Here is a 19,200-nt window from a genome sequence, read left to right on the forward strand (position 1 = left end):
TTAAGAAGATTGTACACCCTGACCAAGTGGAATTCCTCCAAGGGATGCAGGGATGGTTCAACATACACAAACCAATCAATGTAATACACTATATTAACAGAGCCAAGGACAAAAACCATATGATCATCTCAATAGATGTGAAGAAAGCATTTGACAAAATTCAAAACACATTTATGATAAAAACCCTCCAAAAATTTGGAATAGATGGTCTCTACCTCAATCTGGTAAAAGCCATCTATGAAAAACCAACAGCCAATATGATACGAAATGGTCAAAAACTGAAATCCTTCACACTAAAATTGGTAAAAAGACAACAATGTCCACTATCACCACTCCTGTTCAATACAGTTTTGTAAAACATTAGCCACAGCAATTAGTGAAAGACATAAAATAAAGCTAGGAAATGAAGAAGTTCAACTGTCATCATTTGCAGATGGCATAATACTCTATATAAAAGACCCCAAGAACTCCACAAAAAGCATTCTAGAATTAATAAAATTCAGCAAAGTAGCTGGATACAAGGTCAACACATAAAAATCAATAGCTTTCTTGTATACGAAAATCAGACTCAGAGAGAAGTGGAACAAACCCCTTCACAACAGCATCCAAAAAACTGAAATAGGAATCAACCCAACAAAAGAAATCAAAGAACTTTACTTTGAAAACTATAACACTCTGAAAAAAGAGATTGAAGAGGATATCAGAAAATGAAAAGACATCCCTTGCTTCTGCTACCCAGAAGAATTAACATAGTGAAAACAGCCATACTTCCAAAACTGCTACATAGAGTCAATGAAATCCCAATTGAAATCCCAGTAGCATACTTCACAGACCTCGAGAGAGCAATCCAAAAATTTATTTGGAACAAGAAGAGACCTAGAATAGCAAAATCAATTCTAGGCAATAAAGACAAGGTAGGGGGTATCACAATCCTCAACTTGAAACTATACTTCAAAGCTACTGTGGTAAAAATAGCATGGCACTGGCAAAGAAACAGACCTGAGGATGAGTGGAACAGCTTAGAAGATGCAGAAACAACTCTAGACACACTCAGCCACCCCATCTTGGACAGATGCCAAACATCCTCACTGGATGAAATACAGTGTTGGAAAAACTGGCTTTCAACTTGCCAAAGATTAAACCTAGACCTATATCACTCACCATGCACAAAACTAAAATAAAAATGGATTAAAGATCTAAATATTAAAACAGAAACACTAAACTGGCTGGAAGAATGGTTAGGTAGAACTCTTGAAGACATTGGCATAGGAAAAGATTTTATGAACAAAACCTCAGTTGCCCGTGAACTAGCACAATCAACAAGTGGGATGTCATTTCTGAACAGCAAGATAAACAACCAGTATTGTGAAGTGATAACCCACAATGTGGGAAAAACTTTTTACCAGCCATTCCTCAGACAAAGGTCTAATATCCAGAATATATAAAGAACTTAAAAAAATCAGACCTCTCGAATTTAAAGACCCAATCCAAAAATGGGCATCTGAAAGGAACAGACATTTCTCAAAGAAGTAGAAATAGCAAATAAACATATGAAAACATGTCAACATCACTTGTCATTTGAGAAATGCAAATGAAACAACACTGAGATCCCACCTCACCCCAGATTGAATGGCTGCTATTATGAAATCAGTCAATGACAAATGCTGGCAAGGCTGTAAGGAAAGAGGAACCCTGCTCCACTGCTGGTGCGAGTGCACACTGGTGCAACCACTGTGGGAATCAGTATGGAGTTACCTCAAAGAACTAGGATTGGAGGTCCCATTTGACCTGTTATCTCCCTGATGGGTATTTTCCCCAAAGAATTAAAAGAATCATACCACTGATATATGTGCACCCATGTTCACAGCAGCACAATTTGTGATCGCTAAAACTTGGAAGCAGCCAAGCTGTCTATCAATAGGAAACTGGATAAAGAACTGTGTTTTTTAAAATAAAATGGAGTACTACTCAGCCATAAAGAATGAGAAACTAGAGACATTTATAGTTAAATGGATGCACATTGAGGTGATACTCTTGAAGTGAAATAAATAGGACACGTGTAAATACTGAATAGCTTCTCTAGTGTGAAAAACTGAGAGTATAAATAAGGACTAAAAGGTATAATAGATAATGTGAAATAGGAAGAAAGGTTTTTTATTTATTTTTTCCTCATTGGGTTTATCAGTACATTTTGTACAGTTACATTTATTATTAGGATCTTGTATCTCTACATGACAGGTCTTGGTTCTCATTTTTTCCCCTTGTCCCTGCCCTCCCTTCACCTCCTCCTTCCCTCCCCATTTACAAACACTTTATTTCCATTTTTTTCATTTTCTCCTATATTTTTCTTTTCCCTTACTACGTTTCCCCTACCCTTCCCACTTTCCCTACACCTTTAGCCCTTTTCTTCCTATTTCATATTGTCAATTATCTCATTAGGATCTTATGTACTATTATGGTTTATTCACACCAGAGAAATTATTCCCTATTTACACATGACTTATTTATTTTACTTTAGGAAGAAAAGGTTTTACGGGGAAGGTGAAATGGGAGGGGTAGTGGAAAAGAAAGAAGGGAATGGAATTAACATGAGAATAAAAATAACAGAAACAAAGTTTTTGTAGATATTGAGGGATGAAAGGGCTGAAGGGAGGGTAAGGGAACGGGGAAAAAAATAAGACCCAAGATGGACTATGTAAAGATTCAAATTTCCCATAGTGAATGTCATTACACTGTGTATCTTAAATGTACCAATAAAATTAATTAAAAAAAAGAAAATGGCATATTTCTTTTCCTTCCAATTATATTCTATTTAATTAATGCAATGATGGAAAAGATACTACCTCAAAGATCAGTATGTTTAAATTAATTTTACCTCTTTGCTTTTAATTTAGAAAAAATATATAAATAGAATTATTTTTATTTTATGTTTATTTATTTTTTATACTGGGGACTGAACTCAGGTCCTTGCATTTGCAAGGCAGGCAGCAGAACCTCTGAGCTAAATCCCTGGCCCAGAATGATTTTTAAAAACATGTATAACTGTTGTGTAAAAACGACAAAGACTACTTCTTTTGATAGTAGGCATAAATACTTAGGTATTAAGTATTTTTAGTAACTTGAGGTATTTCAGAAAAATTGTTTTACTTATGAATTATCTAAAATGCAGCACATCTGATGGGGTTCACAACATAATCCACAAAATACAGCATTGTAGTATACTAAATATTTTAAGCTCACAGAATCTGAGAAAAAGAAGATGAAGAAAGGACTCTGAACTTCCTTTCAAGGAGGTCATTAGACTCCCGTGAGTGGTGTCCTCTCTATCCCCAAAGGAAAGGAAAACCTTTATTTCTAAAGAAAAAGGAACACTGAAAGAAAAATGAACAAACAGACCTGCTAAGTCTTACTTTGTTCAAACCTTTTCTTGTTCCCATTTTACTATGACTTCACTACTATTCATCAAACCTAGTGTAAAAATGGGTTTAACCATTTATTTGGGTTTCATTTCCTCATGAAGGCTCCTATGTCATACACACTTTGTATGAAATAAATTTGTATGCTTTTTTCTCATTGTTTTGTCTTTTGTTACAGGAGCCCAAAAGAGAACATAAAAAGGCAGAAGGAAAAGCTATTTTTTCTTTTCTTACTCATGGAAAACAAGAATTGCACCTATAATTAAATTTAAATTTTGTCGACAATGAATTTGCAAAGTGCAATTTTTAGTAGGAAAATAATGGAAAACCCAGAACTAGAAAACTAGAAAGATTTTCCTTTACTAAAAGGAAAAAAAAAAATTGTATAAACAATGGCTTACCACCTTCTAAAAAAGTAGTAATTATTATTTTCTTTGATTTCAAGATTGGCTGAGAATTCACAAACTTTTTAATTCCTTAAATACTATTTTTTAGTGTTAAGATTACTGATGCATTACCTAATCTGTTACAATATTTAAAATATTAAAAACAAATAAACCGTTTTACCTTTAAAATAGCACATAAACAAAGCAATAGTTATATTCAATCCTTAAGGATTATGGTATTCTAGGAATTTACCCATTATACTATGTAGTCCTACAAATTTGTACATATGGGTTTATTCACATCAACTTTAAGGCTGGAGTTCCTGGTCTTAGAAATTTATAATCTAATCTATGTTTAAACCTGAGTTAGGTTTATAAATTTATTTATTCCTTTCTTTCAAGATCCTTATAGAACAAAGATACTTTATCTCATCATTTATAAATCCAATGTAGGAAAAAACATGACAGTGAGCAAAATTTCAAGGGTTTTTAATAACCAAAAAGAATGCCTTGTTTGTTTACTTACCCAATCTACTAAAATATGCTGTGTTACCTTTAGGTATAAAAAAACAGCTTGTATTCCATAAAGTCTAAACACAATCCTGTATCTTTATAACCTTCAGTTTTACAAAGGAAGGTTTTGGTTTTTTTTTTAAATTCTAAATATCAATATAGAAAATAATAGACACTCACAGGCATTCATCACAAGATCTCCACGAATTTCAGGTTTCCAGTCATCCCATGATGTCTCAAAGCCATCAGCAAAACGGATACAAAAGTTTTTGAAATGCCCTTTGCTAACCAGAGACTCCGAAGAACAAGCAGTGATAAGAGTACTTTCAATGGTCAATACTAAAGCAGAACCAGTATCAAGGTCTCCAGTGTGATTAGACTGCAAAATATAGTAAAAAAGAAAAAAAAACAAATGGTGTCAATTTTGTAAATTTAGAAATTTTCATAGGACTCATGGGAACAAGTGTGTGTGTGTGTGTGTGTGTGTATAAATATATATATGTACATTTTTTTTGTGTGTGTGCCAGGGATTGAACTTGGGTCCTTGCACTTGCAAGGCAGGCCAATGAACCGCTGAGCTAAATCCCTGGCCCCTGGGAACAAATATTTTAAAAGGGTAAAACTTAGATATGCTTATTATAAAGTAGCTTACAAAGACAGTTTTTAAAAATTGAATTGCTCAAGTAAGATGTACTTGACATGTCCATTTTTTCTTAACTTGCAAAGAGCTAATTATCTTTTTTTATATTTATCCTCTACTTTAGCTGTGGGGAGCACTCTGATTACACACCCACTCCTGGTGTGTAATGGCCTTCTTAGCCTTATCAGCCACTTAAAACTACCACGTTTTAATTCCCGAAACACAAACACATCTGATGTTGTCCATCCTCAAAGTAGTTTTTCTTAACACAACTTGGCCTAAAAAATAAATTCATCTAACAATTGGTCAGAGGTTGGTTAAGGTAAATTATAACAGTATAGATTTCTATATTTGATTATCCCAACAGTTACTTTTTTTAATCTGAAAGATGTTCAGACTTTTCTTGCTCATACACATGTACATGCAATTCCTGAAAATTCATCCTAAACTATCAAGAAACTATTCTTACTCTATCTAGGCATATATATAACTTACAAGTTTCACTGACACTAAATGTTACAGTATAAAAGCAGGTCGGAGTTCCCTGTCTCATTATAGATGTAATTATTAAATAGTATTAGATGTCATTTTGTTTTCATCTTATAAACAAATCTAATCCAGAGATGATTTTGCAAAAATATTAAAATAAAACAAAAAATATCTGAACACTAAGCTTGTTTATCATGTTTTTTTTCACTTTTTAATTTTATTAATTCACGTTTGCAATACATGCAGTTTACTATCATCTAGGGAGTAGGTAGTACATCCTTCAGCTTGTTTCTTTTTTTAACCACTTTCCCTTCATCCTCCATCCCTCCTCCTCTAATTCCCCATCCCAGTTTTCATTGAGGTTATTAGATTCTTATACATGGCATATCTTTACTCCACGTATTTCCCCTTGGTCTCCCTCCACCTCACCTCACCCTTGCTCCCTTGGAGCCCTTGTTATCACCATTCGGAATCATATCAGTGCTTCAGAGAAAAGTCACATGTGAATCAATTATAGATGAATAATTACTGAAGGAGTTCAACCTTAGTCACCATCTACTAAACTCAAGTTTAAAACTCTTTTCCCGAAAAGTTTATTGGTATACTTTAGACCCTTAGTAATGCTTAGTAGAAATGTCTAGCTTTTAATCCTGGAATAAAAGGAACATGACTTGTTTTTTTTTTTATACCTGTGCATTATTTGTAATAGGGAGGCAAATTCCCAGATCATTCACAGTCAGCTGGAGGAAGAGAGTCCCAAAGGCCTGGGCTGATGTTTGCTGGATTCCAGGTAGCATATCTACTACTTCCTTTGTTGCCATATGAATATCCTTATGCAAAGCCATTCGTTGTTCATTCCAATTGTCATAGGCAGCCTTGTAATTCAGCCAAAATAGCACAGCTTTTGAGAATTAAAGTAGGGCAGAAAGAAAATTAAAACCAGTCCTGTAAATGGTTTACCATGGTAAGCAAACCTCAACAGCTGCAAAATACTGCTTATTAATAAACATTATTCCAGAAAACCATAGCACTACAATTAGATCTATGGGGACACAGTCAACATTTTCCAACAACAAATGAAAAAATGAAGCAGAAAACAGGTGATGACATACTGGCAATGATAAGAAGAAAATCCAGGTCCATTTATTCAATCAGCACTTTTAGAATGCCTATCACATGCTAAGCACTGCAAGAGAATAACAAAAGAAAACAGACACAATCCTGGCCTTATTATAAAGCTTACTATTACCATTTTCATTCCCCAAGATGATTGTGAAATGCATGTACTGCAAACATGTATTAATAAAAAAAAATAAAACAAGTTCTTAAAGCAGTGGTACATAATGTATATATAAATAATTTTAGTTACAGAATAAGGCCAAAGACATGAGTTTGCTAACAAGAAAGAAATCTTAAAGAAAGTTATCATTTCCTGGAGGCACACAGAAGAAGAAGTCTAAAAAGAAATGAAAAATGGAAGTTTCAGTGCAGTAGGAGGAAAAGCAAGAACTGTGTCATAACACCAGGAGTAGAAAGTACTTTTTAAAAGTATGTTTCAGTAAAACTACAGGACAGCTGGGCATAGTGGTACATTCTTGTGATCCCAGCTACTTAGGAGGCTAAGGCAGGAGGATGGTAAATTTGGGACCAGCCTGAGCAATTGAGGCCCTATCGCAAAATAAAAACGGGGATGTAGCTCAGTGAATAAGCACCTGCCTAGCATGTGTGAGGGCCTGGGTTCAGCTGCCAGTACTGAATAAAATATAAAACGGAACTTGTGAAAGCTGATGAACTTTGGTAAAATGAAAATGAAAAACATGCACAGAAAATAAGTATTATCCATACACTGCTAAAATATTCTGTGTAATCAGTTCTTACTGTATGCCCAGGACTGTTCTAGGCACTTAGATACACAGGTATATAAGAGAAGCTTTCATTTTATTGTCTTTGTGGTGAAGTCTTAACTCAAAATGAAGAATTTGTCCTCTAAGAAGAACAGGAAATGAAACTTCCAGAATATGCATCTCTAACTCCACCTCATATTGTACTTTGGTCTCTTTTCTTCTTTGAGGGTAAGGATCCCATTGTTCATTTCTATATTCCACTCTAGGCTGTATAAAATTAACAGTTATAGGATGAATATACAAACAAAGTGCCAAAACACAAGTGAATTAGCCAAACCAACAACTTTAGTATTAAAATCCAAATATCCTATTCATCCAGCAAAATAACTTTCAAATATAAATCACTTATAAAGTGCCTAAGCAACGAGTTATTTTGCAATGCTCATATTTTAGGTTTAGGAGACATTTACCTGTCAAACACACACATTATTAAGCTAAAAATAATTTTTATTAAGCATTATCAAAGCATTTCTACATCCTAGAAAGAAGTTATGAATACACTAATTTTACCTCTGTCAAAGGCCACAGGCTGTGCATAAACAATTGGCCTATTCAAGGTAATAAGCACAGCTTCTCTATCTGAAGAACCACTGATTTCTTCCCGAAGGGCATTTCTTAATCCAATTCTAGTTTTGAAATAGGCAACTTGATGAAAATCAGAACCAGCTTCCTCATAAACCTAGAATTAAATTTAAAAATCAAATACACAAAATGTTTGAATTAGAAAAACTAAACATAATTATACTGTTCTCCAAAAGAACTATAGAGCATTTTAACTCAGTGAAATTTCTTATATTTTATACCATAAATGCTTGAAATTAATACACAACATGAATATCTAGTTAAGAGTTAAATATGGAACTGGGAATGTAGCTCAGTGTAGAACACCTTACTCAACTTGTGTGAAGCTCTAGTTTCTATCCCCAGCAATTCAATAAACACACAATAAGAGGTGAATAGAAAATTATAAAGTTCATACAAAAGCTAGGATATTTCATAATCTGAATGGCAATGTATTACATGTTTTAAAATAATTTGATCCTCTCTCCTCTCAAAACATGTTTCCATTTGGAAAATTGACATTTTTTTAGAGATAATACATTTTTATTCATTTTTCTACACATAATCTTTACTGTACCAATTTAATCTTTAAAGTGTAACTGGCACTTTTTTTTTTTTGTACTGGGGATAGAACTCGAGTCTTTGCACTTGTGAGGTAGGTGCCTGAACCACTGAGCTAAATCCCCAGCCCTGCAACTGGCATTTTAAACACTGGTTCTTCAAAACAAAGAGAGGAAAAAGCTAAAATTTTCATGTTTTTACCAAAAGAAAACTGAAACAAAAAATAAATTAAAAAATTCAAGCAAACAACTGAATTCAATTTTTATAAAATAGAGAATCTCATTAACTGCTGTCTTTTACATATTTATTATTATACGTAACACTTGCCAATATTCTATAGGGAAGCTATAAAATAAGTAAACATTTTAGGTGTTCACTAATGTTAGTACAAAGCACTGCAATAAAAAAAGTTTAAAAAGCTAAACAAAATTACAAGCAAATACTTACGAACATACTGGATGAAGTTTCATGTGGTTGAACTAAACTACAACAATATTCTGCTACAATACTCAATGAAATGTTAAAATGTAAAGGTCTTCTTAAATGATATTTCATCAGAATTTAAAATTAGATATTTTAGAAACAAATACTTCTGTAAATCTAGTAATACGTAAGTTAAAGTAGCTCAAATTGATATGAAAATTTCAAAAGTCACAATTCTAGTATCAATATATTCTGTACAGACCTGATGTTTGACAATTTGTCCTAAAGCCAGATTTAAATCCACTTGGCATTTGCCAAATAATTTCAGATAGCTGCTACTTCCTGGTGATGCTTTGGTTTGAAGTCTATTAGAAAGTTCCAGTTCAATCAATCCAGTTTCAAATCTCACAGCTCGCATGGATGGAGTTGTTGCTGTTACTTGAATACCCTAGTACATATGTTAGGAGGAGAAAAAAGAATTTTCAGTTGATATAATGTAGACTTACTCGAATGCAATCTTCTTTTAATATATCATAAATACAATATTGATGTTTCATGTACAGTAATAGGGTACATCTAAAGGGGTAATTAACCTGACAGCATTCTTCTCAAGTTAGCAGGGTATTTTTAGCTATTAAATTTCATGTTAGTGTTTTATATTTAAAATTGATAAATTAATTTTAATTTTTAAAACTGTTAATTATTTTGTAACAATTATTTTTACTTTGTTTTTTGAGACAGAGTCTCCCTAGGTTTGAACCAAGTAGTCTACAATAGCTCTGCATCCATGGTAATCCTCTAGACTCAGTTTCTGAGGGCTAGGATTATAGGGCTGTGCCACCATGCCTAGCTGGCTGATTTTTATTTTCAAGAACACTAACATTTTAATTATTGGGAACACTAAAGTTTCAAGTAAAGTCTTACTGTTTTTTTCTGCACACTAGGGATTAAACCCAAGGATCCCTGGCATGCTAAGTAAACACTCTACCACTGAGCTATACTCCTAGCCCTAAAATACTGTTAACTGGATAAGTATACAAAATATTTCCTACAGAGTAAATTTTAAGTTTTTGTTAGTACATGTTTGTAGTACACAGTATTATAGCAGTTATTGGGAAAATCAAACGTTTATCAGGAGACATTTAATAGTACATATGATATAGCTGCTTAAGGAAATAAAATTGATCTAAATATTCTGATATGAAAAGGCGTATGTAAATGAAAATGCATATATATCACATATAAAAATATAAGGGAAAAATATGAGAAAATGAAAAAATGGAAATGAAGTGTTTGTAAAGGGGAAGGGGAGGAGGGGTGAAGGGAGGGCAGGGACAAGGGGAAAAAATGAGAACCAAGACCTGTTATGTAAAGGTACGAGATCCCAATGATGAATGCAACTGTACTGTATACCTAAAATGTACCAATAAACTCAATGACGAAAAAAAATAAAATAAAAGCAGAAGAATGAAGATCTTTTTAAAAGATAAAAAAAAAACTACTACTAGAGGGTTTGGGAATGTAGGTCAGTGATAAGAGTGCTTGCCTCGCATGTATAAGGTCCTGGGTTTTACCCACAGTACGACAAAGCAAAAAAAGATAGAAACCATAATGGAAAAAAGCTCTAAAGACTATTTAAACAATTGTTAAAGCATTTTCCTAAGTTGATATGGTGATAGTTTACTTTTATTTTTTTCTATTTGGCAATTTTCATGTTACATGAATTTTCTGACAAGCATAGATTAATCAATTAGGAAGATACTTCTAAAACTATCATTATTATTTTAATATTACCTTAAACTGCAAGTTCAAGGAATAGAGGAGAATTTTAGGTTTATCGCCATCTGCTGTCCCATCATGTTCATTCCAGAGAGGAATAGGCTGCTCACCACCTAAAACAGGTTAAATAACTGAGGATTTGGAACAATTTATTAAAAAAAAAAAAAACTAATTATTTTGTTCATTTAAAAATATCCCCATTAAAACAGATATTTCCTTACACTAACAATCCAATCTTCAACTATGATCTTTAGCCAAGTTACACTTCACCAAGGCAGGTATACACACAACACAGGTAATTCTGAATATTTAGACATTTATCAAAAACATTTTATAAAGATTTACAAAGTATACACATAATTAAACCAAGTATGTGATTAGACATTATAAAAATATATATGAGGCAAAAATGTAAGCTTGATTAACTTCTGCAACTAATTATATGAACTTTTTTGGGTCATATTTAAATATGGTGCAAACAAAAAAGAATGGAAGAAAAATAAAGGTGAATATATAAAAAATAAGGTAATATGTGCTAATAAAAACAGTATAAAAGCACATATTTGTTCTGCAGATTAAAAAATATTAGTGGCAGGTATCCCTGATGATAAAGCTCCTATTAACACAGCATTATTTTGCCTGTGCAACGTGGCACTTGGGAAATAACATTCTAATGTTTGAAGCTATAATTTCTCTTGCCCTGATTTGAAAACATTCTTGAATGTTTATCTTTCAAATTTTCCAACTTAATATAATTAATCTTGCACATATGTTGAGTTCAGCATCACTCAAAGAGGCTGTACATGTGGAATGAAAATTATTTTTCTATTATGAACCACAAATGTATAAAAACAACTAAGAACCAACAAGATAAAAAAACAGGTTTTCTGAGAAAGAAATGAGTCTTTTATGACCTCTTGAAATTCAGAATGGAGTAAAAAATCTATTGTTTGTACTATGTAAAAATACACTTTTAAGTTTTATACAACAGAAAAAGAAAAAAAACAGGAAAAGAGTTATAAAAAAGTGGCAGTAATTAAGAGAAGGTACATTCAAGGTAAGACAAAGAAAGGGTATACAGGGACATAAAATGACCTTAAAAAAGAAAAAGACATATGTACATAAAGATGACTAACCAGAAAAGAGAAAGAAAGAAAACAAAGTCAAGATTTAGCAATTACAAATACCAAAATGGATCATTTAATATATTTATAGTTATACTTCAATTTTGGAAGAATGGATAGACAATATGAGTCTGTAGTATAGACTGTATGCATCCATGTAGGCTCAGTATTTACTTATGTGTCTGAACCTTCCTTATTTCAATTATTCTATTCTAAAATATACAGTATGCAGGTTTTCTTCTCTTCTATTTGTAATCATATACTTTTTCTCACTACCTTCTATTTCAAGTCTATAATCACCTCTCATTCAAACTACATGGATAATTACCTTCTCTACAGCCAGGTACCTGGCTCCTGTTGTGTCTATCCACCAGAAAAGACTTTGGTGTCTTAAATTATGTTTCCCAGATTCCCTAACTTTGTTCCAATATGGATTTTTTTTTTGTCTTGTCCCATTATTTGGAGTTCTCACACTCACCCATTTCAGTGGATGGTGTTTACCTTACTTGTCATGCTATTTGTAAAATATTAAATCATTACTTCTGTTTTTCATGATTTGAATTCTAAACCATAGCCCTCCTACATCACTGCTCCCTGAACTTCCTTTTCCAAAGGACTTTGGCCCTTTATGAGTATATTTTCTTATTCAAACTAAAAACATCTTCTCAACTAAAAACATCTGTGTCAATCCTAACACATAATGATACTGAATTAATATCTGAATGCTTACTATGTACCAAATATTCTACTCATTTTTAAATTATATTAGCTTATTCAAACCCTCTCTGTTGCATCCTTACGAGAATTTATCCCTTGTATCCTAAGTGATATTTGCCAAAGCATACATATTCTTTATTTATCATAACAGTCATTTATCTCTCCAATGAGACTGAATTCCTAATGGCAGAAACCATAATATCTTCGTATTCTAGCAAGCAGTAACTTGGTGGACCTTTAGAGTTTTCCTGAATGCAAATAGGTATCTATGTTGCTTGCTAATGTAATTCTTCATCTTTTGTCATCTCTCCAAACACACCTCAAAACACCTATGGCAAGTCTTCATAATTTTCTTCATATTCCCACAAGTTACATAGCATTCTTGAATAACAAACATGGCTTTTTGTCTCAGCTTCTTGCTATTTTCTTTCCTCAAACTGTCCTTTTCTTTTGAAATGCACTCAACAATCAAAAAATAGAACATATTCAAGCCTCATTTCAAATCATTCCCAGACAACAAAATTCATAATGTAATCCTCCTATGAAATATTTTCTCTTGTTCATAACCTTTAACTTATTCATTCACACTTTTGTAAAATTTGCATTACTATATGTACAAATTTCTAATCTCCTCAATGTAAGTGTTAAGTTGCCTAAGCCTGATAATTGTTATATTCACATCTTTGTGACTTTCTCATTACCTTGGTGTCACAAGGTTTTTATGTTCTGAACAAATCATTACTCAACAGATTTGCAAGATTTCTTTTATATAAAAGTATACTTTGGAGGCTGGGGGTTTAGCTCAGTGGTTCTGCCACCTGCCTTGCAAGCACAAGATCCTGAGTTCGATCCCTGGTTTAAAAAAAAGTATACTTTATAAATATAGTTTATATAGAGCTATGACTTCTACTTGGAAATATAAATTTTGTTGTAGAGAAAAGTATTATAGAAAATAATGACTTCATTTTGAGGATTTTTTAGTATACTGCTAGTAAAATTGTTTAATAGGATAGGTGAAATTAAGCCAAAAGAGTTCTTATTACCTCCCACCGCCCTATAGGCAAGAGTATAAACCAGGAGATTTAAAAGTAATTATGAGATATAACAAACACAACACAGGTAGGACTAAATAAGAACTATATGATTCTTATTTTGAAGTTGATTTTTCTTTTTGCTCAACTTTTCTGTTTGTTCAACTAAATTATAATTAACTACAAGGAAACAAGTCATCTTACCAGAAACTTTTTGTATTACTTCATTAACTTCTTTCATGAACACTTTCTGTACAAATACCAAGTGGTTTAGAAGATCAGTTGTGAGATTATGTTCAAATGAACCAACCTACCAAACAAGAGCAGAGTATTATATGAACACTAATGACTATATTAACTTTATATTTTTCTTAAAAATTCAAAACTCTGGGGAAAATGGACCACTATCTACATATATAATTATAGTCTGCTATGGGCCTTTCCAAAAATACTGTGCAGTTTTAACAGCAGTCCATAAGGATGAAAAATCTTTCAAAAACAAAAATTATATTCTAACTATATAAACTGCTAATTTCAAAATTAAAATTTTGATTGGAGTAAAATTTATTTTTAGTGATCACTTTTGTGATCTTAGCATCACAGACAAGCATCACTATAAGTTAAAGTAAATTTATTTAACTATTTATTGGCTATTTACTCTATGTCCCACATTAAGTGCTAAGGATATAGCTATAAAACAAAGAAACAAACAAAAAAGCAAAATTCCATTCCTAGGACTGCATTTGAATGAATTAGCATATAAGAGATATCTTATTTAATGTAGTATGCTCCCTTTCATGAGCACAAGGCACTAAGTTTCTAGTAAGAATTAGTTAATAAAGGGATTTAGCACAGTGGTTCTGCTGCCTGCCTAGTAAGCACAAGGACCCGAGTTCTATCTCCAGTACAAAAAAAAAAAGTTAATAAACAGATTAAATAGAAAACAAGCCCTAAATGAAGCTCAGTATCATAGGTAAGATAGATCTAAACATCTTATGATTAAGAGAAATGCTTCATCATTCCTGTTATGATAGGGTTCATATTTCAATCAAAAATTAAAAGAAGAAAATAGATTTGGCAGTATTGAAAAGTTGAGGACAGTTTATTTGTTCTGGGCACTATTATTCTGCACAGAATAGTATCAATAGGGCAGTGATGATTATCTAGTGTGTTTATTTAAGCCACAGTAAACTAGGCAATCTAAAAGGTATACAATTTTTGGTTCTTTGAAATGCTTCAAATAAACTGCATTTTTATTTTATTTGGTATTGAGTTCTGCTACATTTAATTCCTAATATCTAATGGTAAGAAATCACATAATGCAATATATTAAATTTCTTTTCTTTCAGGAAGTAGCTTTCCTTTAAAACTTTTTTAAAATCTTTCATGCATTCAGTCATCGTTTCATTCATTCATTTAAAATTTTGAGACAGGGTCTCACTATGTTTCCTAGCTTGGCCTCAAACTTGCAGTACTACTGCTTCAGCTTCCTAAGTAGCGGGGATTACAGTACATGCCAATGTGCTCAGCTATTGTTTTGTTTTTTGTTTTTCAACTGAAGCAATAAGAATAGTTGCTAAACTAGAATTTGGGGCACTTATTTTTCAGAGTAGAAAAGGGAAATGATCTATCTTTAAAATATTTTCAGTAAATCCTAGACTTACTATAATTGTGTATACGTTTTTGTACATTCATTTTGCACATGCAGAAACTTCAACTTTTAGATGCTAAAACAAATAGGATCTAAAAAAAACCCCAATCAGCACTAAAGTAAATGTGTCCCCTGTAATTGTCCTACAGTATTGCTATCAAAGAATCTGCAGAACTTTCTTATAGATGCTTCAGATTCTGTAGAAAACAATTTGTAAATCAAATAGCAAATTGCTTTATGTAAGGTTCAATTCTCACAACTTGACAAAATAAGTTGAGAGACAGCCTGGAAGACCACTACTCTGTGATCCCTGCCTGCCTCACTTGATAGTTGTAAGATTTAAGGAAAGAGTCTCTGTCACCCCCACTTCTCTCTCTCTTTCTTAGCTTTATACTTATACTAAATAAATGAAGACATTATCAAATGAAATTCCAACTCTCAGGCAAGCACAGCCTAAAGAACGGTTGGTCTATAAGACTTAACTGTGTCCTCTGTAACTCATATCTGTATCAAATAATCCAAATAGAGCATCTCCAAGTGCTTTTTAAACTTTTGACAGTTGTACAGATATAGAGCAAAAAAAATGATGTGATAAGGTATGCCAGCTTTCAACCTATCTTAGTTAAGAAATTAGTTGGTAAATTTATTGTATCTCTCTAAATGACATTTGATTATCATTAAGAATTATGTGTACTTATATCAATCATGTGACAAGAAAAAGGCTTTGTTTCTTCATTTACAAAATGAGAATAAATGTATCAGCCTCAGAGAGCCGACTTAAGGACACAGAAGTAAATTAGCATATAAAGCCTTTTCAAGGTTACCTGCTATATGTTTTTAAATAATCAACTAAGCCATAAAACTACTGCTATGTTGAATGTTATGTTCAGTATAAGGAAAGGGTAGCTTCAAAAATGACTTTTTTTTTTTTTACAGCACATTTCAATAAATCTACAGGAGAAGAGAAAAAGAGACACAGGCAGACAGAAACAAATATGTCCTTGATTCATTAAAGAAGTCTTCTACAGGAACAATTTAATGCCTAACCTTCAAAGTTTGGATAATTACATATTATGGCACACTCATAAATTATAAGGAATAATAAAATTTAAAAGTAAACTTACTTCTGCCACACAACGTAGATAATTTCCCTGCAAGTAATACCCTTGTTTGGAAGGTAGTTCATCTATGCTCCAAACCTGATCTGAGTAACTATCATGTTCTTCCATTATATATTTCCCAGACATAGTAACAGGAGGAAGGTTAAGACTTGCAGAAGGTGGAATGGTTGACATATCTGTGGCAGAAACTTTTGATGTAAAACGCAACCTGTGATTTGGCAGTTCAAATGTAAACCTTGTTTGTGCACCTGCAAAATAAAAGAAAGTTACCGTCAGTGCAGATGTTGATTCATACATTCCTTTCTCTTTTACAAAAATAGTGTCCAAGAAAAAAACTGTTGACATCGACTACTTACCTTGAAATGTGTGACAGGATATTTAAATCTGATTAAATAATATTCTTCATCTTTAAATATATATGTATGGTTACCATAAAGAGTCAATGACCAAGTATTATTAAGCTAGGAAGTATTTATTAAGCCTAACTACCCTGCACTGTATTAGGTGTTATAATAAACACCTACAAATGTTTTTCATGTTTCAGAACAAAAAGAAATTGTCATTATTATAGAAGAGAGTTATAACAAGAAAACTTAGTCCTAGTTAAAAAAAATCCAAATCTATACAGTGCTTTATTCAAAGAACATTAATAGTTAACAAAGTGTTTCCTGATCCTGAATCAACGTGGAAAGAAGTAATAAAAAATATTCAAATCAATCAAATTCATGGAAAATATTCTTAAAGTATAAAGTTATACAAACACATGTATTCTTGACCTTAACAATTATTAATGGAACTATATATACCAAATGAGTATGTTAATTTTTCCTTAAATGCTTAAATTGACTACCTGGAACATAGTCGTTCAAACAATAGAAATTTATAACCTGTATCCTTATTCAGCCCACATTTCTCTGTTTATAAAGACATGAAAGAGTAGAAACCTTATTAAAATCAAGATCTACTGCTTCCCATTACATATGTAAGATATGCACATTCTTTCTCAAACCAGAAAAATCTGATATTCAATTGTCTACAAATATCAGTAACAGCCCATTTTACTTTCATATACAATTATATATTACTAGATCTCTCACCTGAGCAGAAACAATTCTCTTTTTTCAAAATACTAATTCAGGGACATCTGCTATAGATCACATTTACTATATGCACTATACAATAATCTTCATGTCCACTCACCAATGGCAGATTAAAATTCTGGAAAAATCCAGCTGCCTCGATCTTCTCTTATTCACTACTGCAAATGGCACTCATTGACTACCACTTGCAAGTTGCAAGAGGTGGGAACTGTCTACCTCTACCTCCATCTCTAACATCATCAAATAAAAACATCAAGACTGAAGTAATCCTCAGCCTCAGTTACTGCTCATCCTTTATCACTACTACAGTGTCATTCTATAGCTGTTTTGCTTCCTTCCTTCTTTCTTTCCATCCTTCCTTCCTTTCTTCCTCCCCCACCCCTTTCTTTCTTGGTACTGGGGATCAAACTCAGGTTCCTGAGCTTCTGAGGCAGGTCGCAGAACCACTGAGCTAAATCCCTGGCTGTTTTTTTCTTTAATTTCAAGAATTGCAGGTTCTTACATGTCAGGATATTTGACAATATGTTTATTCTGCTTTTAAATATTTCCATCTTTCTGGTTCTAAACTGTTTATCTGACTTTTGACTTGCTGCTTCTATTTTAACACTTGTATTTCAGTGGTACCATGAATAAATGACCAAAATAAGTCTAACTTATTATTAACATTGGCCTCTGATATTTGAAAGCCTAAGACTTCTGACTCTGCAAAATTTGGAAACTCATTTGACAATTCTTTCGTTCTGGTAATATAAGGGTCTATATCTACTGGTAAAATAACTATTAATAAACAAAATTCAAAATGCTAGGGCTAGAAATACATATACAGGAGTACTTCAGCTCATGAACTTAATTTGTTCTACGATCTTGGAAAGATAGCCATGTTTATGTTTGTGTGAGAAAGATGGCCGTGGTTATGTTTGTCACCCGATGCAGAGCTTGCAAAAATGCCAGACACTTCTGAACCAAGTTACCACTGTATATTCACACATGTGTGTAAATACATATGTATGCATTTCTTCATACGTACATTAGTGTTCTAAAATTGATGCAATAGGGCTGGGGATTTAGCTCAGTGGTTCTAATGCCTGCCTCAAAAGCACAAGGTCCCGAGTTTGAGCTCCAGTACCAAACAAAACAAAACAAAACAAAACAAAAAATAAAATTGATGTAATATATCATGTTCACAGGATAAATGGGAAAATATTTTCATTTCAATAGATACACAATAAAATGTCTGGTTATATTCACCAATTTTTTATTCTTCCCAGAACTCTTAGCATGTTAGTAAAATACATTTCTTAACTTGATAAGGAAGCTTAACAAAAATCTACATTAAAAAACAGACTCATTGGTGAAATGTAGATTTCCTTAACAAAGAGTAAGACGAGGCAAGTACAATAAAGCAAGAAAAGGAAATAAAAGGTGGAAAAGAAGAAACACAAGTATATTATCTGAAAAATATGACTTTCTACAGAGAAAGCTCCAAAAATATCTACATCTTATTAGTAATAATGTACTTGTTTAATGGTCACTAAGCATAAGATTAACATACAAGTGTCACACACATTTATACAAATAGTTCAGAAAAATGCCATTTTGTACAAAATAACATTTGTAATAATTATAACAAGAACACAAAGTTTCAAAGTATCTAAATATATGTTCCTGAAAATTGGTACAAAAATTTAAAACTTTACAGAAAAACATTAAAGAAGACATAAAGAGACAGAAATAGACTTATTTGGGAACCGAAAGGTTAAAAACTATATAGTGGTTAATTCTTC

The 19,200-nt window shown here is 32.5% G+C and overlaps 1 protein-coding gene across 7 annotated transcripts in view; it reads right to left on the minus strand.

Annotated features, from left to right (window-relative positions):
* The window catches only part of Kiaa1109 (KIAA1109 ortholog), a 213,952-nt gene that overhangs the window by 47,452 nt on the left and 147,300 nt on the right, over positions 1–19,200 (minus strand). For all 7 annotated transcript variants that reach the window (XM_010611104.2, XM_033760040.1, XM_010611092.2 and 4 more), the window contains 7 exons: positions 16,320–16,564; positions 13,749–13,854; positions 10,688–10,785; positions 9,156–9,341; positions 7,859–8,027; positions 6,134–6,345; positions 4,496–4,694 (listed from right to left, as the gene is read on the minus strand). In XM_010611104.2, the coding sequence (XP_010609406.1) occupies positions 4,496–4,694; positions 6,134–6,345; positions 7,859–8,027; positions 9,156–9,341; positions 10,688–10,785; positions 13,749–13,854; positions 16,320–16,564 (1,215 nt within the window). The remainder of the gene's footprint in view (positions 1–4,495; positions 4,695–6,133; positions 6,346–7,858; positions 8,028–9,155; positions 9,342–10,687; positions 10,786–13,748; positions 13,855–16,319; positions 16,565–19,200) is intronic.

This window comes from Fukomys damarensis, unplaced genomic scaffold (genome assembly GCF_012274545.1).
Source record: "Fukomys damarensis isolate Sample0158 unplaced genomic scaffold, DMR_v1.0_HiC HiC_scaffold_38, whole genome shotgun sequence".
In the NCBI taxonomy this organism is placed as follows: domain Eukaryota; kingdom Metazoa; phylum Chordata; class Mammalia; order Rodentia; family Bathyergidae; genus Fukomys; species Fukomys damarensis.